Source organism: Phoca vitulina, unplaced genomic scaffold, assembly GCF_004348235.1.
Source record: "Phoca vitulina isolate PV1807 unplaced genomic scaffold, GSC_HSeal_1.0 scaffold24, whole genome shotgun sequence".
Lineage (NCBI taxonomy): Eukaryota > Metazoa > Chordata > Mammalia > Carnivora > Phocidae > Phoca > Phoca vitulina.
Genome location: NW_022589727.1, coordinates 26,742,690 through 26,769,535, shown reverse-complemented (window position 1 = coordinate 26,769,535; position 26,846 = coordinate 26,742,690). Strand labels below are relative to the sequence as shown.

The 26,846-nt window shown below is 40.8% G+C and overlaps 1 protein-coding gene across 1 annotated transcript in view; it reads left to right on the top strand.

Annotated features, from left to right (window-relative positions):
• The window catches only part of L3MBTL4 (L3MBTL histone methyl-lysine binding protein 4), a 488,579-nt gene that overhangs the window by 149,883 nt on the left and 311,850 nt on the right, over positions 1-26,846 (top strand). The window contains exon 5 of the mRNA XM_032421167.1: positions 6,744-6,835. Coding sequence (XP_032277058.1) covers positions 6,744-6,835 — 92 coding nt within the window. The remainder of the gene's footprint in view (positions 1-6,743; positions 6,836-26,846) is intronic.

The following is a 26,846-nucleotide window of genomic DNA, read 5'->3' as shown; positions in this document are numbered from 1 at the left end:
AATTATTCAGAACTCCAGATCTGAAATAATAAAAGAGGAGACAGCTGTGGTTTACAGAATTGAAAAATACTCTCAAGATTAAGGGTATCTGATCTGGGATATATCATAGTCCTTGCACAAGCCCCTTTTATAGGGTGATATTGCTGCCCGATCCTATTAGATGTTGTGAGCATTTTGTAAAAGGAATACTTCCAAGAGCTAAAACTCTAGTGTCTCAGTGTGCTGCTCTCTGTAAGGACATGGCCTGGCTCAGTGACGTGCACCCATGTATTCATTACTACCATATGTCACACCATTAAGAAAATGAGTCACTGTACCAGCCTTCAACTTGTCCACGCACGGACCCTGCCTTTCCTTGACTTGTGACTTGGGTTCTGCTTAGCTCCTTTGTTTTGTCACCCTGTTAGATTTGTTTTTCTCAGCAGTTGACCCTCCTGTTCCACTGTCCCAAGTTGAATCCTCTGTCCCAGCACTGTCTTCCCTGGGCCATTATTTCTGGAGCTGACCCCCACTGTGAATGGTCTGGTGGCCATTTTGTCTGGGCTCAGTATGGTTCTTCTCATCCGCCCATTCTTGTTGATAGTTCTGATGGGCTTGTACTCGGGGTTGCAGGCAAGAAAAATGATTGTGGTCAGTGGAGGAGGACACTGGTTCATGGCCATGGTTTAAAGCATGGGGGTGGGGTGGGCGGGCATGCTGTGGAAGTGTGACATGTACGCAGTGACTTCATCTCCTGTGGTTTTTTCAGTTTTTTTCTGCATTCTTTGCTTTCAGTTTCCAGGCTTTGCTCTTGCTAATCTGATGAATAAGCCAACAAACCTCAAGGCGTGTGTAGAACAACAAAGCAAAATTCAGTGAGGTGGTAAAGCATAAATGTGTCATCTCGGCAGGCACAAATTGCTGCTTTTTGTGAAGGAAGTGCTGCAGGTTTTGCTGATCTGCAAATTTGGCTGAGGCCACGTAAACCAAAAGCCACAGGTTTGTAGATAAGTTGAGGGATCTTCTTTGCTTTATGAGAAAGGAAACCCACACACCCCACCATCACCTAATCCTGCTCAGAGAACTAGAGGCGGCCCTTTATTTCCACACAAGGCAAGGGGTCCTGTTGCTGTTTTGCAAAAGCCACGTCCATCCCCTTTTGTAAGGGAATGGCTCTGCCGTGGTGTCTTGGCAACCGTGCACGTATGCAGTTGGCCAGGTAGACGAGGCTTACCTGCAGATGACCTCATTTTGACAGAGTGCCCTGTGATCCTCCGGGCACAGGAGAACATGGGAGGCTCTCGAGGAGGAGCTGCTCCCAGAAGGCCACCCCCAGGAGGCCATCAGGACAGTTTCTTATGCCTCCCGGGGTTCCGATGAGGCCTGAGTCCTTCTTGGTCACCTGTCCTCGGGGTCCACCTGCAGGCTGTCAAAGTGCAGAAGGGCAGCATGGAATGGGCTCCTCAGGAGCAGGGCGTCTGGGCACCCATGTGGCAGTATCTGGACCCTTTGTCTCAGTGTCACCCTGTGCAAGGGACACGGGAGCTGGCCTCTGTAGCTGCTTTTGTTTTTTGCTGGCCATGTAAATCATAAACTGTCTGAATATTAAAAAGGGGCCTCTTTCTTTACTGGCCAAATCTATCAGCCTTTGTCTTGCATTGCTTGACAGATCTCACCACTTAACCCAGCCATCTTCATTTCTTTGTTTCCTTATGGTTTGTATTCATATGTAAACACATACATTCTGGTGCGGAAGTGCATGTCAACAGTGCTCTAACTGTGCTTAATCTAACATTTGCAAAAGTTATACTGTGTGGCCTTCATCACCTTAATTTACTTGATCTCTCTTGTTGGATATTTAGGTTTTTCCCAACTTTGTGCTATTGTAGGGGCTGTATTTATTCCTTTTGCATTTTTTTAGAATATAGTATTAAAGTTGGGATGAATTGATCAACAAGTATTAGCACCTTATTTTTTATCTATAAATACAGGCGTAACTTGCTGTATTGTGCTTCACAGATACTGGGTTTTTTACAAATTGAAGGTTTGTGGCAACCCTACGTCAAGCAAGTCTTTCGGTGTGTTTTTCCCACAGCATCTGCTCACTTCGTGTCTCTGTGTCAAGCTTGATAATTCTCACAATATTTTAAACTTTTTCATTATTATTATATTTGTTATGACGATCTGTGATCAGTGGTCTTTGAGGTACTTTCGTAAAGGTTTTGGGGTGCCATGAGCTGGACCCGTCTACGATGGTGAACTTCATCGATAAATGTTGTGTTTGCTCTGACTGCCCCACCAGCCAGCAGTCCCCTCGCTCTCTTTCTGTCCTCGGGCCTCTCTCCTCCCTGAGACACAGCAGTATTGACATCAGGACGGTGAATAACCCCACCACGACCTCTAAGCCTTCAAGTGAAAGGAAGAGTCCTTCGGTGCGGGGGACTTCATTGTTGTCTTACTTGAAGACTTTGCCACAGCTGCCCCCACTGTCAGCAACCCCCGCCCGCTCAGTCAGCAGCCTCAGCATCGAGGCAAGACCCTCCACCAGCCAACAGATTGTCACTCACTGGAAGCTCAGATGACAGCATTTTTTAATCAATAAAATATATATTTTTAAAAGATTTTATTTATTTATTTGAGTGAGAGAGAGCGAGAGAGTGAATGAGAGGGAGAGGAAGTGAGAATTTGAAGCAGACTGCACTGAGCACAGCCCGACACGGGCTTGATCCCACAACTGCGAGATCATGACCTGAGCTGAAACCAAGAGTTAAGCTTACCTGACTGAGCCACCCAGGTGTCCCATCAATAACATATTTTTAAATTATGTACGTTGTTTTTTAGGACACAACACTATTGCATACTTAATAGGCTACAGTATAGTGTAAACGTAACTTTTATATGCACTGGGAAGCCAAAACATTCATTTGACTAGCTTTGTTGCAATATTTCCTTGATTACGGGGTTCTGGAACTGGACCTGAACCTGCAGTATCTCCGAGATATGCTTGTATGCATTGTCAACATGACTTCCCAAGTTTGAGTCCAATTTACACAGCCACCATGAATGAGTGAGCTTATTTATTACCCTGCAGACTTATTTATGGTGCTTTTAAACTTAAAAGTTATTAATTTAATAGACATTTCTGCTACATTAAAATTTAGTAATTTAATAGGTATTTCTGCTACATTTTCACCGTGTAAGCTAAAGTGAGACAGTATTATATAATGGGAGTGCATGGGCTAGACATTTTGTTTAAATCCACATTTTTCCAGATGTGTGACCTCTGTAAGCGTGTTTCCTATAATTATAAAATGAGGTTACAAATCTGATATTTAGATTTTTGTTGTAAAGAATAAATGGAAACATACACATTCATACATATACGCTTACATCATGTACATGCATGTACACACACACACACATACACACACCCCCTGTAATTTGGTACCTGGCATAGAATAGGTACATATTAAGTGACAGGTCATGTAAAATTAAATATATGTTATATATTAGTAATGTGTGGCAGAAGAGTAATAATTGGAATGTTTTGCTATAGCCACTGTATATAGTGAAAAGAAATGGAATTTAGGATTTACAAACCTGTGTGCCTATCTAATACTCTGTGAAATGAATGTCGTGTCTGTAGAACGTTCAAGAAAATTGCATAAAAAATAAAGAAAATTTGGTGCCTGAAGCAGTGCTATTCATAATTGGTTCCTTCTCTCCAGGAAATTGAGCAATGAGTTGGTCAAAATAGATCTCTTTGAATTCATTTTAAAAGCCAAAATTATTATCTCACCTGCCTTCCTTCCCTTTAATTCATTAAACAAATATTTATGGCCAGGCATGGTTATAACTCCAAGGATAGAGTGATGGACAAGATCAGTGAGATCCTTTCTTTTTAAGAATTTACATCCTAATTCTAAATAAGCAAACTGGTTCCTCTCAGCTGGCGTGAGTCCCCCTAGAGTCAGTGATGAGATGCAAGGCCTGCGTGTGGCCCCAGGAGCAGAGGAACGGGGTATTTCCCTGTCTCACTGGCTGGTACTGTGTTGCTGACTAGTCCTCTTGCTTTACAAAAATACTGAATCCATGGAAAATTGTTATTTTTGGTATCATGTTTTCTTTTTCTGATAAAACTTAGAAGGGTTATTACAGACTTATGTGATCATAAGAGACGATTGTAGATATGATTTACTGCTGGTGAAATGATAATATATAACAATGGGAAATATGATTAAGTTGAGAAATTATACACAATCTTTTTAAGAACACAGCTGTTGTAGAAAATGAGGTATCTGTATTTGCTTTAGAGAAAACACTGCCGTAATGGTTTTTTGTAAAGCATATAATTGTAATGTAGTAAAATGCTTATGTGAAAATACGGATGTTGAATAATCTTACTAGGGAATCTTCAGGGTTTGTCAAATTGCTTTCTCTACTTAGAAAAATAAAATATCTCATATTGTGGTAGAAGTGGCAGTAAACCTGTAAGTGCTATAATGTTTGAATAGACTGTAAGCTCCTTGATGGAAATCACACTATGATGTCTCATTATTTTCAAACAAAGCAAGAAAATCCATTGATGACAATTCTGTTAGCCTTATTTGATGATTAAAATGCTTTTCAAAATTCTCATACTTTAGTAAGTGTATTTCTTAGCAAGAACCATGTTAGTGTGTTATGATTGATAAATAGTAAATATTAATGTATATACTCTGTGTCTGTTTCTAAACTCTAACTTGATATGATTTTTTCTTTATAATCTGAGCTTAAATTACTCCCTTTTGGTCAATTATATATAGATGTATATCAAAAGATAAATAGTATATATTATTTATTTATTTTTCATCTACTGGCTCAGGGACTGGGTTATATTTCTATTTGAATGGACAGCACACTTCTTGTCACAGTAAGCTCATCAAATATTTTTTAAATGATTAAAAGTCTACATGAATTCTTCCTATACAATGTGATGGATTTTTATGTTTGTTATCCCATCAGGTTGCTTTATTGTCTTGAGAGGCTTCAAATGTTTGACTTAAAGGTGCATCTTACCACCTGTCACTACCAATGCTCATGCAGTTCTGACCTTTTACCATCTGTACCTTCTTCAGGAACATTTTACAGCAAGATAAATGTTAAAACTCACATAGTGATTTTTGGCCAATCTTCTCCAGGATGTGTGTATATGAGTGTGTTTGTGAGTGTGTGTGTGTGTGTGTGTATGGTAATAATACTTGTAGAGAATTTTAAAATGATAGAAAGTAACAAACAAGGAAAGAATATTTACATTAATCCTACTACCCACATATAGCCACTATTAATATTTTGCTGTGCCTTTTCAATTGCTTTTCTATGCTTTTGTGTTTGTATGTGTGGACAAATATCTATGCATAGTGCCTTGCACAAAGAAGGTGCTTTATAAATATGTTGAATAAATGAATGTCTCAATATATGTAAAAATTTATATTTTAAAATTTAGGATAATATAATCTGTTTTATGTTTTATGTACATACTTTGATTTTACTTAACCTAGAAAATTCTCAAGGTATTTTGTTACTTAAAAAATACAGTTTTCGATAACTTCAAAATCATATGTATATATGTGCCTATGTATATAGGTACATGTATTATAGTCTTTTTGACCTTTTTCTCATATTAATATTATTTTGTGTTTTTGCTGTAATAATGTTCTGATGTATATTTTTACTATCAACTTTTATCATGACTACTTAGCATGTTAATCCTAGAGGGGGAATTACTGGGACGTAGAAGTATAAACTTAAAACAATTATCAGTGCTTTTCAGATTTTTATTACTTAAAAATGATATTTTTATTGAATCACAAAGGATAGCTATTGATCTAGAAAATTTGGAAAGCAGAAAAATAAAGTGCAGAGAAAACTGGGAAGAAGCCATAATCCTGGCAGCTAAAGATGACTTCACTTAAGATTTTGATTTACATAATTTTAGTCTTTCACATTTCAATTACGTATTTTACCAAAAAGGATCATTTTGTTTTCTAAACTGCTGTTTTTTTTCCACTAGTAGTGTATCATTAACATAGTCTTTCTCTGACATTAATCTTCTATAATGTAATTTTACAGCCTATTATTAAAATGACACGTTTGTACAATGCATTTAATTAACCCCCTCTTGGTGGACCTGTAGTTTGTTTCCAATGTTTCATTATTATGAGGAGTTCTAGGATAAAAACCCTCGTGTTTGCCCCTTGGGCACATTCACTGTAATCGCATTAAGACAAATTCCTGGAAGCAGAATTGCTGGTTCAAAATTATATATGAATAATTTTTAAGGCTTTTGACATATATTTCCACATTGCCTTCCAAAGGTTGTACCAAGTGACATTCATCCCAAAAAGAGGTATGAAAGCGAAAGGAGATTATACAGATATTTTCAGGTCATTCACCTTAAAATGAACCAAATCATGTTTTAGAAAACCGGTACCTGTTTACTCTTCTTTGAGAGGAGTAAGAAACTACCCATTTTAAGTGTTTATCAGTGGTCTTGTTGGCAGGGGATGTATTCATAGGCCTGTTCTAAAACAGGAGAAACTGCATATGAACTGGTTAGATGACTCTACCAAATGCTCATGGAAAGTGAGAGATAAGGTTTTTATCAGCTGCTGCGTCTCCTGATGACCTCTTTGATGAATCAGCCTGCTTGTTGAGTTAATCTTCAGTTAGATATTATTTTTCTGTCACTATTTCAAGAAAAGTCACTGTGTTTTCTTTTCCAGTCCCTTCAGTGACTGCACAAGAAGCATGGTCGTGGGAACGGTACTTGACAGAACAGAAGGCAACAGCAGCACCTGTTGAACTGTTTTCCAAGGTGAACCACTAACAGTCTTATGTTTTGGCAAGGAATGAACACTTAAGAGAAGTAACTAAAAGGAAGTCATTTGCCTACACAGAACATCCAACTTATTTGATTTGTAGGTTTCACTGGAAAATTACATAACAAAGCTAACAGAAACCTTAGTGATTGAGAGCTGGACAGGAGTGTGCTCTGGAGCTGGACTCCCTGGGTTTGAAACCCAGTGCCACTACCTTCCAGCTCTATGACCTTGGGCAAGTCATTCGGTCTCTCTGTGCTTCAGTTTCCTCATCTGTAATACAAGGAAATTACCATACCTACCTCCTGGGGTTGTTGGAGGATGAAATCATTTGTACATGTAGAGGGCATTGGATGCAATGTATGTGCACATAATGAACAATACGTGCTAGTCTTCCTTTGTATTAGCAGATATTACTTGCACAGGACCACGCAAGGATCAGGTTCGAGGGATCTGTTTTGATGTGTTGCATGGAAGTGGTGGGTCAGGCAACATGTTGGAGGAGACAGTGAAACCCCTAAATTACATTCTACCTGACTCTAACAATGCCAAGAGCAGCCTGTGTGGGCTTGCTTGACCAAGTGACTTTTGGCATGGGGTGCTTGTGACTTCACGGGGATCATCTTTACCCAGGGTACCAAATCTTCTGCTACCCTATCTATTCTTCTTGGTCTGTGTTTTCAATGTTTCAGGGGGATTTATATAAAAAAATTGCATCAGATTTGCATCATTATATTGCATTTTAACTAGCAGTGAGAAGCTAACGCTCCTTATTTACTTTACTTTTCAGGACATTTTTGTTGAGTTACATCTAGTACTTTTTATTATGTAAAAGGACTAGCAATTTTTTTAAAGATTTGTTTATTTTAGAGAGAGAAAGAGTGCAGCAGGGAGGAGCAGAAGGAGAGGGAGAGAGAATCTCAAGCAGACTCCCCGATGAGCACAGAGCCCAACACAGGGCTTGATCTCATGACCTTGATATCACGACCCCGAGATCAGGACCCAAGCTGAAACCAAGAATCAGACGCTCAACCAACTGAGCCATCCAGGTGCCCCAAAAGGGCTAACAATTTTAATCCTGGCCATGGAAATAGAATGGGGGAGATGTGAAGCAAATAGGGAAAGAAAGAGAAACCAAGTGCTGGCAGCTCACATTTAAGAAATACTAAATATTTCATACTCAGCCCAATCTTCACATCGGATGCCTTTATGGAGCTTTGGAAAACCCAGATGTATGGGTGTTCCTGACACCTATTAACTTAGAACCTCAGCGGGTGGGGCCTGGCACCCGGGAGCTTGAGAACCTCCTCAGGCTTCTGTGTGCAAGATGGAGGTCCAAGGTGGTAGTAGCTTGTAAGAACTGTGCAGTCCCTGCTCAGGCAGGAGTCAGGTCCCTGCTGACTCCTGATGAGACTGTTGCATGATGAGACTTAGGGTAAGTTCCCTAGGTAAGGGGTCTCTTCTTCCTTCTCTTTTATGTTTCCTCACAATGTCTGTTCTTAGTGTGCTCATGATCAGTCAATGTTGAATGATCAGTCAATGTTTCATTTCCGAGCATGGAAGGTCCTTAAAGAGAGTTGGCTCTGACTGGGGCAATCCAGTGCAACCTGTAGTTGCCCTTTCTCTCTGTCTCTGAGCCCATCTTGTGCCCATGCTGTGTGGTCACTGCAGGTCAGGAGGGTGGAGTGGGCAGGCCCCAGATCCACCTAAGGCCTGTCAGGAGCTGTGAGCCCCAAGGGCAGATGTAGTTCAGCTGGGTCCAGGGTGAGAGGTTCAACCACAGGACACAGGCCAGGCTTGTGACTTAGTGGCTGGGCATGGATGGGATCTCTGTAGGGTCTCAAGGCACCCAGAGACCACAAAAATGTAAGACCAGTCAGTGATTGAGGTCAGGACTTCCATGTAGCAAAATTGGCCATGAGTGATGCAGGATCTTAGGAATCAGACCCCTGGGTGTCCCTAGACCGGGGTCCTCTCTTCCCTCCATTGAGAATTGAACCACATGTTAGCGTGTTAGGCTGAAATGGACTTTTGTTTCCGGAGCAAGGCAGGTTTCAGCTGTTGGCAGAGAGCTGTTAGATTCTGGTCAGTGCCTGCATTCTTCCCTCAGCTCAGCCAGTGAGTGGATTAACACAGTTTCTCGGTTTCTCCTCTAGGACACCTCAAGGTCCATCAACTAGTGCAAGAACACCCGCAGAACAGAGAATTTCTCCCCCAGTTTTTCCCTCGTGACCTAGTATTAACTAAAAAAAACCTCCAAGGGGGCAAATGTGAGATTCCTGTTCCTGAAATAAATCCCTATTTCAACATTGGGAATTGTGTAATAGTAAGTTATGGGTCATAGAACTTTCTCCCTTGACTTTATAGAGATCTGACAAGAGAGGTACTGCGGGCGCTAAGTGAGGGGACACATGGCATTGTAAAAGCAGGGGTGGGCTCCCTCTGGAGGGTGTAAGGAGAATCCATGACTCTTTCCACAGAGGAGAGATGAGCAGTGAGCAAGGGACGCAGTCTTGGAGGATTCCTTGGCTAGAAATGTGACTTTAAAATATGACTTTCTCAAGCTTGTGGACTCTAATTTTTGTCAACTCTGAAAGTGACCATAAAGTATGAGCACGTGCGAAAGTGGACATGTCTGACCTGTTGGCGTGCCTTTCTCTTCACTCAGAATTTAACAGTCAAGCTACTCACGTAATTGAGTAGCTTGACTATCTGTACAAAGCATCGTTTACACGGACTGAAACACTACAGAGTTTATGACATGGTTGCTTAAAATCTTGCCATCTACTGAGATGTAAGATACGCCTGAAAACATGACAGCAGTGTGAGGTAGAATGTTCATTGTCAGTGGAATGTACAAGTAATGAGTTTCCTAAGTGTTCCGAGCAGAGGTGGTATCTCCTCCAACCCTGAATGAGGAGGAAGAAGCTTACCATTTATTAGGTCTGATTTGTCCTGATAACTGAAGATTCTTGTACTCAAATACAGTGTTACTCTGACTGGACATTTATATTCTGAGATGAAGTGACGTGGTTTATAATTGAAAATAGCATTCAGTAGAATAAAAAAGGCAGGTAGTTAAGGCCAATCTTCCAAGAAAGATGATCAGATTGAACTTAGAGTGACATTGTGCTCTTGACTCTTACTGTCCATTTTAGTTGTGTAAATATTGTAATAATGGTGTTCAGGTCAGCCAGCTAAGATGGAACTTCTCAGCTTTTGACACCGAAATGTTGAAAATAAAATGAAACAGTTTGCATATCCTGATTGGAAAACTATTAAAAAGATATTGAGTATTGCTTTACTTTTACTATATCATTTCCATCCTAATACTCAAGTTTTAGAAGGTGTACCAGTGACAGACACACAAGTGAGCAGTTCTATCATGCAAATCAGACATGTATTCTACGAAGAAAATGTGTGTGTATAGATGTATATATATTTGTGTGTGTATATTTTTAAAAGAGTATGCTTATTTTATTTGCACATAAGCTTTTTGCGTATCTATAGGCCTATTTTGAATTTCTTTTTGTACAAGACAAAGTAAAGTGTTTTATAATTTATGGTTTATTTTACCATCTGGGGTAGTGAGTGTACAAGGATATAAACATCTTCTGTTGACAGAAAATATAAAAACATTTTCTCTTCATTACTGGTGAAATGGGCCTATCTTGATTTGATTCAAACTTTAAAATATTTATTTCTTTGGTTTTGAAGTTGGTTTTAAACTTTTCTCTCTTATCTCTCCCTGCCAGTCATCTAACCATCCACTGTATGTCCCTGAAACATTCTTCCCACCCTGTTGCCCATCACAAGTTCAAATATGCCAGCCTGGAATCCAAGTCCCCACAGTCTAGCCCCATCTGTAGATGCACATGAACACAGAGCTTCTTCCGTGCCGGTCAGCGTGTTGCTGCCCTGCTTAACTATTCAGAGTCTATCCAAGTGTGAGGCCTCTGTGTCTTCTCTTGTTCTCTGAACTTCATAGGTCCATGTCCCCCCAAGACCCTCCCCCTTCAGGAAGCTGTCCCAGCCTGTGCACTCTGACCTGTGGACTTGGCAGCCTCTGTCTGCCCGGCTCCTGCTGGTGGGAGTGAGGCTTGGGAGACAGTGTAGGACCAGCAGGAAGGCAGGTGCTGTCCCTTGTGTTATCTGGCCACGAGCCATGGGACCTCCACCTGCACCTATCCCAGCATTCTGGGGGCAAGTCTGACCGAGGGAACATAGCCCTACCTCACCCTAAACCGTCCTTGTCCCACAAACCAGACATCCCAGTTGTCCTTAGTCACTGGCCCAGAAAGCTCTGCTTTTTATGCCCAGCAGATGTTCCTGTCTCCCCAGCCAGTGGATGGCCGAGTAGATAGGCTAAATGCGTGCTTGGGCCCCTGCAGGTCAGGGACACTTGAATATTTTAAAATGATTGGTATTTTTTTTTTTTAAAGATTTTATTTATTTGACAGAGAGAGACACAGCGAGAGAGGGAACACAAGCAGGGGGAGTGTGAGAGGGAGAAGCAGGCTTCCCACTGAGCAGGGAGCCCGATGCGGGGCTTGATCACAGGATGCTGGGACCATGACCTGAGCTGAAGGCAGATGCTTACATGACTGAGCCACCCAGGCGCCCCAGAAAATGATTAGTATTTCAGAACAAGATGAAAGTCATCATGGAAAAGCTAAAACTCTTGGACTTCTCTGTGGGTCTTTTATAGTGTAGTATATAGTTGTAGTTTGAATTTTATATAGCAAGGGGGTTTTTCTTTTTCTTTTTCTCTTTCTCTCTCTTTCCTTTTCTTTCCTTTTCTCTTCTCTTCTTTTCTCTTCTCTTCTCTTCTCTTCTCTTCTCTTCTCTTCTCTTCTCTTCTCTTCTCCTTCCTTCCTTCCTTCCTTCCTTCCTTCCTTCCTTCCTTCCTTCCTTCCTTCCTTCCTTTCTTTCTTTCTTTTCTTTCTTTCTTTCTTTCTTTCTTTCTTTCTTTCTTTCTTTCTTTCTTCTTTCACGCTTATGACAAATTACCATGAACTTAGTGGCTTAGAATAACACATATTTATTATCTTATAGTTCAGGAAGCCGGAAGTCTAAAATGGGTTAGCAGGGTTATGTTCCTTCTGCAGGCTGTAGGGGAGAATGTGTTTCCTGCCTTTTGTACCTTCTAAACACTACCTGCGTTTCTTAGCTTGTGAGGCCATATCACTCCAACCTCTCTTTCCATGGTCACATCTCCTTCTCTGGTCCTTTGGCCTCCCTCCTGCAAGGACACTTGTGATGACATTGGGCCCACCTGGATCATCTAGGATAACCTCTCCATCTTGAGATGGTCCACTTAATCACATCTGGAAAATCCCTTTCACCATGTAACATACCGTATTCACAGGTTCAGGGATTAGGAAGTGGCTGTCTTTGGAAGCCACTGACCACAGGTGCCATCTCCTTCCCATTGCTGTGCTGTCCCCACCTCTGGCCTGAGTGGCTTCTCATGGCCGGCTCCCTCCCATCCTTCTCCTGTGACCTCTGCAGCACCCCTGTGGCAAAACAAGTAATGTACTAGGGCGCCTGGGTGGCTCCGTTGATTAAGCATTCGACTCTTGATTTCGGTTCAGGCTATGATCTCAGAGTTGTGAGAGATCCAGTCCCGTGTCAGGCTCTGTGCTTAGCACAGAGTCTGCTTAAGATTCTCTCTCTCTCCCTCTGCCCCTCCCCACTCGTTCTCTCTCTCTCTCTCAAATAAATAAATAAATAAACTCTTTTTTTAAAAAAGCAAGTGATGCATCTTAGTAGCTCAACACATCAGTCCCTCCTTTCTCCGGCCAGCATGCATAGCTGCTTCGCTGTAACCTCTGCTTCCCGAGAGTGCCCTTTCCCCTCTACCAAACTCACTTCTCCACCCCTCAAGGTCAGGGGGCCTAGGCTCCTCCTGCCTCCTGCCTGCTCCTTAGTTTTGTCACTCGGCACCCAACCCTCCCTCCCCTGAGGCGTATGCCTACGGTTTCCAGTCTTGTTACTTCATTGGATTGTGCGCGTGTGCACCTGTGTGCATGTGCGTGCTCACATGCTACCCTCCCCAAGCCTCCCCTTTGCTTCTGCCCCGGTCTCCTGCTCATCCTTGGATAGCCTTTGCCTGCGTGAGCCACCTAGTACCTCGCCTGCCTCCACCTGGGGGCCTGCCCCTCCTTCCTAGGGCAGTCCACCTGCTTCCTGCCACACTTGCGTCAGTCAGAACTGGACCTCTCCTGCACTGTGGAACTTTCAATCTCACTGTCTGATCCCATCCACTGTCCTTGTAGCCCTCTGTCTCCCTCATTCTCACAGTATCAGTTTTTCCTTTAATTCAGACTTGTGGTTGTTGAATTTGTCCTTTTTCTTCCTTCTGGCTTCACATCTTCCCCTGGCCAGGTGAGGCCCCCTAGTTCCATCATTTCAGCCATTCTCTTGCCAGGATCTTCAACTGCCTTGGCCCCCTGTTCTCCTCTCCCCCCAAAATGCCTGCCAAAATCCCAGCTCTGGATGAATCACATGTGCCTTCTAATTTCTGTACCTAACTAAGCTGCAAAGCCCTGCTAGAGAAGAAGCACAAAGCCTTGCAGATTGGTGGCACTGTAGACCACCAGTCTCTGCTAAGAGGGCAGTGCCTGGCCATCCTTCTGGTTGTCAGTCTGAGTACTCCCTGCTTCCTGGGAAGGCACTTCTCTGAGGCCTCTGCCCTCGCTCCCAGCAGAAGACGTCACTCCCTTGATGGATGTGGTGCGACCTCCCTCCACTCCCTGCCACAAACCTTCACTCACACCTACTCAGACCTCTTTCCCAGGTTGAACCGGGAGAAGTACCCTCCTCATGCCCCTTGTTCCTCTACCTACGCTCTGGAGCCTTCCCATTTTTGCTTTTCTAGAGAGAACTGATCAACGACCCATCAGTCATCTCATGTCCTGCTTGTAAGTTACCTCTGCTTCTCCTCCACACCAGTCTGTCCCATCTTTAAGAAAGCATACTGGCCCTTAGTCCTGCACTCCCTTTAAAAGCTCATCTCCTTAGTCTGCTTTAGCTTCTTGAAATGTTGGCCTGCATTTTCTCTTTTCTTCATTTTCTAACCTTTTCCTCCTCCAACTCTGCATCCTGGCCTTTACTCCCACCATGACCTGAAACTGTGCCCGTGGAAGTGCCCACCCCCTCACCCCCCCGACCACCTACCCTGATTTCAAAGCCACAAACGTCAGGCCTTGGCCTACACTCCCCCTGCTCTGGGATGCTGTCTGCTGTCCGGTGCAGCTTTTGCTTGGTCCTAGCCACTCCTTGCCAGGCACTCCCAAAAATCCGCTTCTCCTGGGCCCCCTTCTGCATGGCCCCTGGGGCGTCTCGTCTACCCCCTTAACTCGAGTTCTGCCTAGACCCAGTGGAGTCTGTAACCTCCTAGACCTCCTCCCCTGGGTGGCCCATAGCTGTCTTACACTCAGCACGTGCAAAGCCGACTGCCTTTCCCAGTCTGCCTTTGTGAGTCCGCTCATGGGCTCGTGGTCCCTGGGAAGGGCCCTCCACACTCGTTTCGCGGTGGCCAGCTGCTGTTCCTGCTCTCTCTGCTCACGTGAGTCTGCTCAGGTTTGCCCCTTCATCTCCTTCTTTGTGCCCCTACTACTGCTGCCTTCATGTAGGAGGAAGCCCCCATTTTATTTTCATAGCAGTTGTAACAAAAGTTTCTTAAATGATCTCTCTCTGTCCAGACCGGCCCCACCTTTAACCTTCCTGCACACTGTTGCTGGAATGATCTTTGTAAACTATGATTCTGTTTGTCATTTGTGTACGTAGCATGTCTGACTGCTTTTTCTGTCATTCTGTGTGATTACATGTAGTGTGTTTTGTCTCTGGGTAGAGCTGTAATCTCTGTGAAGACTGACTGGGTTTCTTTCATTTTTTTAAATTCCTCCCTGCTTCATGATTCTCTGAGAGAGGTACACTTTAGAGCATCTTTTTATTGGCTTGGTGTTGGTACGTGTGCTGCCTCATTAAGCCCTTTCAGCTTCTTTCCCTTCATTTTATAGAAGAAGGACTCTGTGAAGCGTTTCTCTGGCTCTTAGTTTTTAACTGAAAGTGGACAATAGTATTATTACTCGCTTCTTAGAGACTGTCGAGGAATTACATAAAATGTATATACAGTGTTTAGCCCAATACAGTGTCTGACATGTAGTTCACTCTATTAGATGCAAGAATTCTTAAGATGACATTTCGCAGATTCTAGTCCTTTGCTGTCCCCAGAACCTGCCCTTCTTGACAGCATTCGTTCCGAGCTCTAGGCAGGACCCCGTCTCCCAGGACTCTGTCCTCATCGGGACCGGCCTCCGTTTGACCACAACAGGGCTCTTGGTCGCTCCCCATCAAGTGTGGCCTCCCAGCTGAGCTGTTCCATCTCAGTCTTCTGATCTCCTGAGCTCCTGAAAACCACTCACTGTTGGAGCTTCATCTGAAACCGTAGTGTTGGCGGATACTGCCGTTGAACACCTTGCATGCTCGCTGTGATGCTGGTCCTCCTGCCTTCATGATGGGAACAGAAAATATTTCCTCAGTTGCTCTCCTCTGTCTCCGAAAACAAGGCAGAATCATTATGTCGACTTTGGCATTTCTGCTTTTCCTTCCCCTGCTTTCCTCAGCGACATCTTTATCTCAGACACTCCTTAACACATTCTTGTATGGTACTAGGTCCCTCCGCCTCTCTTGAAATCTGTAGTAATCTCTAATGATTTGGGAAAGAAATACTTTGTGTCCTGAGAAGGAAATTTCAGCCATCTGTAGGATGATGTGGTGGGGGGGTTCTTTTGGAAAGGGCTGGGAGTAGTTGGGAAACAAAGACACCTTCCTAATTTAACCACCTAATTGCCCTAGATATGACAGCCTGTTCTCTCTGAGCCTTCCCTTAGTGAAGTCCAAGTGAAAGGAAGAGCTTACACTCTCTCTCTAAATTTAACTTCTGTACCCAGACCTGAATTATATTTTTAAAAATCTGTTTTTTTTTTTTAAATATGCCAGTACATTAAATAGAATCTGAAAAACCCATGTCTGTGTTTTGTTTTTGATAAAGTCTGAATATGTGTTTAGCTTTGCGGGTGCAGAAAGATGCTGCCATGAAAATTCATATATTTTATAACCCCCTGTCGAATGATTTCAGACAAGTAGGACCTTTCCAACCAAAACAGTTCAGTCACGTGTCAAGTATTTTGTGCTTTGAACATGCTTCCAAATTACTTGATAATCACTGAGAATACTATCATAGTTCTAATATAGATCCTTCTTAGATAATACTTTAAATTATTAATCAGTAGCCACATGATGACCATGCATGACTTTTTTAGTAGTTTAAGAGAAAATGAAATACCTCATTATACTATGAATTCTGATATGTTTAGAATCAGATTATAGCCTAGGTCTATTATTTACTTCAAGTGTGTGCTTGTTTGTTTTCCTATTTGTTTTTGTCTTCTATGTGTATTTTGCTGCCCCCAGTTTTAAGATAACTTCATTGATATTTAAGAGTTCTCCCAGGAAAGAACATATTTTGTAAAAAAAAAAAAAAAATACTGTGTGTATTATATTCACATGTTTGATTGGGGCTTAAATCCCAAGGCATATTGGGCAGAGAAAGAAGTGTGTTTTAAAACTAGACTGTAGCTTTGAAGTCATTTAAGCTGATTAATGGCTGGGGCTCTGAAGAACAGAGAGAATTCTCATTCATGTTCATTTCTCATGTTCTCTAAAGCTGTAAGTTCTGGGGCAAAACTGAAGATACATCCTGATCTTGCAGCTCAGATATTTTTCCTATTCTTAGTATCCACTTCTCCGTAATGGTGGGATTCAAAGTACCAGAGGCCTGGGAAATAGTTTAGCAGATCTGAAGTAGTGAGGCTGGACAGTCCAATCGGGCTGCTTTCTCCTTACTGGGAGGGGCTTGGAGCCCCCGTAAAGGCTGCTTATCTGCAGTTCCAGCTGGAAACCGAATGTCATGTTCCGAGATGTTCAGAGGAAGAGAAATTAAAAGAAGAAAATAGTGGTATTCAGGATCAAGAGTAGACAGTTTCCACAGTTTTTTTCCTACAGTTGAAGCAAATTTATATTAGAAGTATCTTTGTCTTTTTACCCTATGAGGGTTTAATCGTTTAGGGAAAAAATATGTGAGCTTATTGCTTTGGACACTATACTCAGAGATTTGTGGAGTCTACTCATGTTGGCCAGTGAATTATCAGACATCTTCAGAAGTTATTTTCAAAAGTTCTCTCTATGCAGTCCTTTGTTTTATACTGGTGGGTTCTTTCTCTTTGTTTATGAAGATCTTTGTTGGTGTAAAGCTGTCTAAATCCAACAGTATTCCACCCACTCTGCTATGTGCTTTCTTTTTGTTTCTGAGACTGTAATTCAGTCAGTGGGTAGGTCAGGGTACCTGGATACACACACACACACCTCAGCCAAACTTCCTACTACCAATAAGGTCAGTAGTTCTGGGGAAATGAGAATTTCTGCATCTGAGATTATAGTAGAGTAGATTCACAAAAAAGCAGGAGGAATTGCATCCACTAGCTTATTTGAGAATACTTTTGTTGTGCCATGAATTCTGTGTTCTCTTTCTGTAGAATGCTTCTTGGTATAATCTTGGCAACAGTTTGGGATACAGAATTAACCTATGAAAAATGTTCAAAATAACAAGGAAGTAGTCTCTAAAATGAGAGTTTAAAAATACACAATCAGCGATCCTTCACTGCTGTCTTAACTGAAGCCTTGCAGCAAGTTATGTTTAATTATGTAGGTGACGATTTTTCCCCATTAGCCTAACAAATAGATGGCAAAAATAGGCATCAGTTTGAAAAGGCAGGATTTGAAGCATGCCTTGTTGCCTGGCCTGTATATCCATGATGAACAGCTGCAGGAACTGCTCGTGCCTGCTTATTGAAGACTCCTAAATATGTTGTGAAGTCAGGGGATTGATTAATGACAGATTCCCTTGAAGGACAGCCATGTGGTTCTTAATCTTTTTTTAGGTATTAGACCCTTTTGAACATTTAATGAAAGCTATTGGTAATCTCCTTAGAGAAGTGCTTATATCCATTTGCACACAAATTTTAAAATTTAGGAGGTTTCTAGAATCCCAGAAGACATCATAGATGCCACTCCTGCTCTACCATTGAAACCATGTACCCTATCTCTGCCCCAACATTAAAAACATCTACATTAAGGTGTAGTTTAAGCAAGAATAGAAAAAAATGTGTATACATCCATGATTGTATGCTATGTGTGAGTGCGTGTGTGTATATATGTCTCTATATCTCTATATCCATAGATACAGGTGTATTCAAGGTCTCCATTTTCTCTGTGATTGAAACAAGAGAAAGCCAGGAGGGATTCTAATATTCTAATATTCCTGGGAGTTTCCATTGTTAGCTCAGGTGAAAATCATAAAGCTCCCAGAGGAGAAAGCAAGGAAAGAGTTTCTTAACCTCTCATAGCTTGCCAGTATTTGCAGTGAATAGACTTTTAAGATGAAAGATTCATTGCAAGATACTGTACCTGGGGGGACGTTGAAGCTATAGTAATGCACTAGAAATTTGGAATTGAAAAGTAGGTACAAAAATGTCATTGTTCATGAGCTGTCTATAGAGTCCTTGAAGGTATCAGTCGGTATTGATAACATTATAAAAGTAAAAATTAACACATTATGGAAAATCTGGGTATTTCTTCCAAGCCTGGAACCTGGGTGTGTTTAAAATTCCCGGCCTTCTTCGTTCTCTGCATCCAGCCAGTCCTCAGGTACTACCCATCTTGCCTCCTCCATAGGTCCTGAATCTGCCCCTCCCACCTGGTTCTGCATTGGTCACGGTCCTCTTTGTCACTTGTCCAGGCTTCTGCCATGTTCTGGAATGGAATGGAACTTTGCAGTGAAGCACACAGGCCAGGGTTTGAATTCACATTCCAGTTTTTTACTGACTAGCTTTGCAAGTGTGATATGTGTGAATGTCTCTGAGCCTAGATGCGACGTGGGGATTGTAGAGTTCCAATACAGGGGATTTTAAGGCTTCAGTGAGCTGAGTTAGATACCTATACATGGCACATGGCAAATTCTCAATTATCGGTAGATATTAAAAACCTCCTTAACTATCTTTCCTATTGCTAGTCTTGCTATTTTTTAAATTAATTCCCTACACTGCCACTAATAAGATCTTTATAGAAGGCAAGAATGTTTTCTTCTCCCCTCTGCTTAAAAGCTTTTGCTAGGGCTTCATCGACTAAGAATAAACTGAAAGGTCCTTAACAAGACCTTCTACAAAGCTTCTTGTGACCTGTGTCCTGTCTTCTTCCCTAGCATCGTCAAAACTTAATTGTATGTGTGTGCTGATTTTTTAGCTAATTACAATGCCATTTAAAAATTCTAACAAGAAAGAAGAGTATAAAAACCAAAGGCTTTTTACCCTGAATAGCCAGAGGAATGTTGAAAAAGAAAAGCAAAGCTGGTGGCATCACAATTCCGGACTTCAAGCTCTATTACAAAGCTGTCATCATCAAGACAGTATGGTACTGGCACAAAAACAGACACATAGATCAATGGAACAGAATAGAGAGCCCAGAAATGGACCCTCAACTCTATGGTCAACTCATCTTCGACAAAGCAGGAAAGAATGTCCAATGGAAAAAAGACAGTCTCTTCAACAAATGGTGTTGGGAAAATTGGACAGCCCCATGAAGAAGAATGAAACTGGACCATTTCCTTACACCACACACAAAAATAGACTCCAAATGGTTGAAAGACCTCAATGTGAGACAGGAGTCCATCAAAATCCTAGAGGAGAACACAGGCAGCAACCTCTTCGACCTCAGCCGCAGCAACTTCTTCCTAGAAACATCACCAAAGGCAAGGGAAGCAAGGGCAAAAATGAACTATTGGGACCTCATCAAGATAAATAGCTTTTGCACAGCAAAAGAAACAGTCAATAAAACCAAAAGACAACCGACAGAATGGGAGAAGATATTTGCAAATGACATATCAGATAAAAGGGCTAGTATCCAAAATCTATAAGAACTTCTTAAACTCAATACCCAAAGAACAAATGATCCAATCAAGAAATGGGCAGAAGACATGAACAGACATTTTTCCAAAGAAGACATCCAAATGGCCAACAGACATGAAAAAGTGCTCAACATCGCTTGGCATCAGGGAAATCCAAATCAAAACCTCAATGAGACACCACCTCACACCAGTCAGAATGGCTAAAATTAACAAGTCAGGAAACGACAGATGTTGGTGAGGATGCAGAGAAAGGGGAACCCTCCTACACTGCTGGTGGGAATGCAAGCTGGTGCAGCCACTCTGGAAAACAGTATGGAGGTTCCTCAGAAAGTTGAAAATAGAGTTACCATATGATCCAGCAATTGCACTACTGGGTATTTACCCCAAAGATACAAATGTAGGGATCTGAAGGGGTACGTGCACCCTGATGTTTATAGCAGCAATGTCCACAATAGCCGAACTATGGAAAGAGCCAAGATGTCCATCGACAGATGAATGGATAAAGAAGAAGTGGTATATATATACAATGGAATATTATGCAGCCATCAAAAGGAATGAAATCTTGCCATTTGCAATGACGTGGATGGAACTGGAGGGTATTATGCTGAGTGAAATAAGTCAATCAGAGAAAGACATGTATCATATGACCTCACTGATATGAGGAATTCTTAATCTCAGGAAACAAACTGAGGGTTGCTGGAGTGGTGGGGGGTGGGAGGGATGGAGTGGCTGGGTGATGGACATTGAGGAGGGTATGTGCTATGGTGAGCTCTGTGAATTGTGTGAGACTGTTGAATTGCAGACTTGTACCTCTGAAAAAAATAATACGTTATATGTTAAAAAAAAAAAAAGCCAACATATTATTATTTATTATGTATGGTGATTAACATAACATAATAAAATAAAAAAATGTAAAATAAAAAAACATAACATAATAAAAAATAAATAAAAGGCTTTTTCTGTTGTTCCCCTCTCTAGGTGAACCACTCAAAATAATTTGACACATATATTTCCATGTCTGTATATATTTAGTTACGTAGATATGTGAATAATGCTTATATAAATAGTTGTGTTTTAATCATCTAGTGCTTGCTTTATATTTATCAGTATGTCATGGCTATCATGACACCTCAGTGGATTGAGGTCTATGTCTTGCTTTTTTTTTTTTTTTTAAGATTTTATTTTTAAGTCATCTCTACACCCAACATGGGGCTCGAACTTATAACCCGAGATCAAGAATCGCATGCTACACCGACTGAGCCAGCCAGGTGTCTCAGTCTTGCTTTTGCAATAGCTGCATTGTATTTCATTGTATTGTGTCTGTTTTCTCTCCATCTGAAATTATTTTTACATATGATGTTGTGGTAGGCATATAATTGAACTATTCTCCTCAAATGGATAGTCATGTGCATGTGTCCTAATGACATTTATCTTTATTCTCCTGACTCAAAATGCCACCTTTATATTAAATTCTCATATGACATTTGGGGATCATTTAATGGTCAGATAGCACATATTCAGACCACCAACTTTAGTTTTTCTTTATTTTATTATGTTATGTTAGTCACCATACAGTACATCACTAGTTTTTGATGTAGTGTTTCATGATTCATTGTTTGCGTATAACACCCAGTGCTCCATGCAGTATGTGCCCTCCTTAATACCCATCACCAGGTTAACCCATCCCCCCACCCCCCTCCCTTCTAAAACCCTCAGTTTGTTTCCCGGAGTCCATAGTCTCTCATGGTTCATCTCCCCCTCTGATTTTTCCCCCTTCATTTTTCCTTTCCTTCTCCTAATGTCCTCCATGCTATTTCTTATGTTCCACAAATAAGTGAAACCATATGATAATTGACGTTCTCTGCTTGACTTATTTCACTTAGCATAATCTCCTCCAGTCCCATCCATGTTGATGCAAAAGTTGGGTATTCATCCTTTCTGATGGCTGAGTAATATTCCATTGTATATATGGACCAGATCTTCTTTATCCATTCATCTGTTGAAGGGCATCTTGGCTCTTTCTAAGTTTTAATTATAAAAGTTGGAAAATGTTGAAGTCCTTAGTCAGTGAATGGGATGGTATTGATTTACTATACTGACTACTCACTCATACACTAAAGCCAGATACACACTGTGGTCTCAGGCACATTATATAACCTTTTGTGCCCCAGTTTCATTCTCTGCAAAATGTACATAATCCCTACTTCATAGGACTTTTATGATGATTTAATGAATTAGTATTTGTAAAGTGCTTAGAACAGGATTTGGCCCAGAGTTAAGTGCTATGTAAGTGCTTGTTGTATAAAAGCCATCTGTATATGGCCTGATTGATAAAGGATAGCTCAGGCTCTATGCCTATTCCTTCTTACTCCTTATTCTTCATTTTCGCTTAGTGAGATAATTGTACCTAACTATTATAGGTTGTTGGCTATGATAGCGAGTGTTTGGTGGTTCTTCAGATAGATCTCTGTTGTCCTGGGTATACTGATCAGACATAAGCGCGGACTCCTTTTGTTTTATCAAATGCTAAGCCAACAAGAATACCACACTCAAAACCTGGCAGGTGGGCTCTCTCTACTTCTTATAACTTCTTTTTAGTTGTATTTGTCTTAGGAAAATGTTTCTTTATGTTCCCTTTTGCAGTATTTGAATGATTTTTTTTATGCTATCAATAACATGATTGGTTTTTTTTTTTTTTTTCCCCCACTGAGTAAAGAAAATCAAAAGTGTTGACCAAGAGTTAAATTCTCTTTGGTCAAGCTGTCTATATCCCAGTTTGCCTACATAAGACTTCTTGTGATCTCACCTGTCACATTTAAAATTGTGACATTTCAGCTTAGGAGATACACATTGAGACAGTTTGAGATTTTGAAGATGTTGCTGAGATAAACCAGAGAAGAAGACCACTGGACTCATGGCGGTGGTCTTTGGTGTTACAAGAAATCTTGTTTCATCATCTGCATTTAAAATTTGTATGAACGTCTTTCCCTTTGACAACCATCATGTGAAGGTTTGCGAACCAGCGGCCTGTTGTCCTGGACTCGTCCTTTGCATGGCATGCTAGAAGTGTGTGGCTTCAGTGGCTTTGATTCCCTTGCATGCCTAATTTCTCCCATTTCTCTTGATACTGAATTAAGATCAGGAAAATATGTTGCCTGCCAACTCTTGCCTGTGAATAAAATAGAATGCCTGTGGGCATGCAGATAGAATCTTCCATTTAGAGAATTGACACTGCTCAGTAACACATATCTTGCTACTGCTCTGCTGGTGCTGATGGCCACCAACCTTCTGCAGTCTCTGCAGAGTGGCTCAAAAATAATCAGTACAGCCATAACCTCTCTGTTCTTGTAATGAGGTTCTCAGTGATAAACAGAGTAAAGTGTCCAGAATTCCTCACATATATCTACCAAGAGTCCAAGAGCTGTTTACATGGTACATTTGTAACTTTGGAGCAGAGATCTACTGGCACACACACATGATGAGTGCCTTATGCATTGTACTTCATAAAGGAATTTTGCTGTTAGCCTGTCTGCTTTTCTTTAGGCATGACGTTTTGTTTTGTTTGCGTTTTTTTTTTGATTTTTGTTTTTTCTAATGCTCGGGCTCATTTTATTTTTTAGTAATAGTATGTAATTTGTACCTGCTTTTACTATGATGTATAGAACTTGGAATAATTCTTCTCTATCATTAGTGACAAAATTCATTATTTTGCAAATGTCTGGGAAAAGAAAATGAAGCAAAACAGCTTAACTTCTGTACCCAAGAGCACTTGGCACATCCTTGGAAATGCCCTTAAGACCTTCCATGGCCTTGAGCCAGGTTTTGTTTTGCTTGTTCTGTTTCCACGTCTGTCCTCTAATGTGGAACGAATAGTTGGCCGGCTTTCAGAAGATTTGGGCCCTATCATCTGCTACCAGACCAGGTTGTGTGACCTTGAGAAAGTCTCTTCACCTCTCTGGGTTTGAGTTTATTTATCTCTAAAAGTTGTTTTTCAGGTCTACAGACCTTATGATTTTTTATGACTGAATCTGACAGACTATTGTTTGCTTTCGTGTGTGATTTCAGTTCCCTTTTGTCACCATAAAATATAATTTTATAGCATGGCTATCAATTATGTTCGTAAAATATATGATTTTTAGAAAGGAAAAAAATTAAGTCTGCTATGAATAAACCCTTAAGCAGAAAAGAGACCGATGAAAGACAATGCTATTTCTCACTAAAAGCTGCCTTTCAGATTGTTAAAATGAATGTTTTGTTTTGTATTTGAAACCCTCCAAAGAAGCTGTGGCTGTTTTAGCCATGTAGTATTCCTTGCAGTGTTACCTAAAGCTCCCAGATTTCACTTGAGAAACGCTCTGAAAATGCTGACAAGAATAACTGTGATCGGGCGCCTGGGTGGCTCAGTCGTTAAGTGTCTGCCTTCGGCTCAGGTCATGATCTCAGGGTCCTGGGATTGAGCCCTGCATCGGGCTCCCTGCTCAACGGGAAGCCTGCTTCTCCCTCTCCCATTCCCCCCCTGCTTGTGTTCCCTCTCTCGCTGTGTCTCTGTCAAATAAATAAAATCTTAAAAAAAAAAAAAAAGAATAACTTTGATCATCCTAACTCCCGGCTGTGAATTGTTGTCCTGTCTTGAATTTATCATTCACATGTGTGAAAAGAGGGCATGGTCTGTTCCATATAATACTGACTAGTTCCCCCCCGTCCCCAATTTTCTATCTTTCAGTTTTGTGAAAACACGAGAAATGTCCTCTCAGTTTTTACAGCTTCTTAAATTCCCTTCCAGCATTATTGATCTATTCCCTGTGGTCTCTCCATTCCCTTTGTTTTCTCATCAGTGTTGGGTGTACACGCATGCATGTGTGTTCAGTGCTTTTGAAGTTAACCAAGAGATTTCAAAGCAGTGAACAGGAGGTAGTCACATAAAACCTGTTATATACAGTCCGCTGGGAACAGGGTAGATGTGAGAAGAAGGGCTGGGGGAATTAAACACACACATGACATTTACTTTTGCAGAAATAAAATATTTCTGAGAAATCATTCATTCTTGCCATTTCATTTTTGGGTTTTGTCATCCTTTAAGTTTTTCCTTGGAAGCTTCTAAAATGATCTATGAATGTTCTTAACGACATTTTCAAGCCAATTCATAAAGATTTAAAAACAAGTTCATGTTCGTATGAAAAGGGCACACACTCAACTGTGGAAGAAGGGTGAGTGAACTGTGGTACTTACACAGAGTGGGGTGTGATGCAGCTGTGACCAAGATTGTGCGCAATCACTGTGATCTGACATGGAGTGGTTCCGGGGGAGATTAGGACACATGCAAAAGAGCATATATAGTATGCTACCTTTTGTGTGAGAAGGAAGGGAAAAATAAGGCAAAACATAAACATAGCTGTTTATTTTTACAAAAAGAAACCCAGGAAGGATAGACCAGAAAACAGTGAGGTTGGTTACCTCTAAAGAGGTGGAATGGGGTGGATAGGATATGGGAGGGAGAGACACTTCTTTGAGAACCTTTTTGTATAGCTTGAACTTTTGTCTGTTTGTTTTTTTAGCTTGAACTTTTGGAAGGTTATTAACATTCTACATATTAAGAAATAAAAATAAATCATTAAGAACTGAAAGCACATTTAAATCAATGAACTTAACCATATTTCAAATGAATACCTTAACTGCACTAAAGAGAAAGAAAAACATGACTCCAAGTAGGATATAAACACAGTTTTTAACTGTATACCTCATTCATGGATGGCAGAGCAGGGAGGGAGAATTGCAAACAAATCCTGAAATCTGTCTGTAGGTTTGTTTATTATAGTAGTGTGGATAAAACAGTCCTGAAACTCTAATAGATATGCTATAGGATTTAGTATATGAGTAAATGTGTTGACCTGGTTGGAGGAGAAAGACAAAAATCGATGGGAAAAGGCAGAAGGAAACCTTTGGGGATGGGTTGGAATTAGATATATCTGTATGAACTTAGGATTTGTAAAATATACATAAGTATGCACATATGTACAACTATGTGTAAATGTTTATGTATGTATGTATATGTGTGTTTTGTATGTAACTATATAGTGAAAGAATTGGACAACACTGTGATTGTGTGATCAAAATCAACATCACCAGTGAGGGGATGCATGGACATCGTGCGACTCCAGAGGTGATATCCTGAGGACACATCACCACCCATGGAGTATACTAGCAGAGAATGCATAACCTGAATCTAATCATGGGGAAACATCAGACACATCCAGAATGATGAGCTTTCTATTTAAAAAAATGGGGGAGGGAAAAGACTGTTTTTTTTTAAAAAGATGTTGATGTTATAAAAGATAAAGAAATAGTATGGAAAAGGTTCCAGATTAAGGTAGACTAAAGAGACATATCAACTGAATTTAATATCTGACCCTACCCTGAATCCCATTGAGGAGGGGGAAAATGTTATAAAGAGCCTTGTTGGATAAATTGGAAACATTGGAATATGAATGGGAGATTAGTTAAAAGTTTATAAATCTTAAATTTGCAGAAGTTGGTAACTGAACTGTTGTTACATAAGAGAATGTTCTCATTCTCAGGGAAAGTACATTGTCTGCTCTTAAGGGAAAATCATTTAGTATAGGGTAAAGGGCCCTCAAATGATTCAGAAACAGTCATGTACATGTGGATATATATGTTTATCTATATCTATATCTGTGTACAGGCACAGATAGGAGAGAGAGAGAGAGAACAAACAAATGATAAAACAAATGAGGTTTCTACTGTTGTTAACAATAAAGGAGTCCAGGAAAAGGCTATGCATGTTCTTTGTATTATTTTGTTCTTGCAACTTCTCTTTTAAGTTTGACATTATATCCAAATGAAAAGATTTTTTTCAAAAGAATAAAAATAAACACTAATATGCTTACCAGTAATAAAGAGTAATAAAATTAGTGATTAAAAAGCAGCTCTTGTTCTAATAGAACAGATTTTAATCATCACTT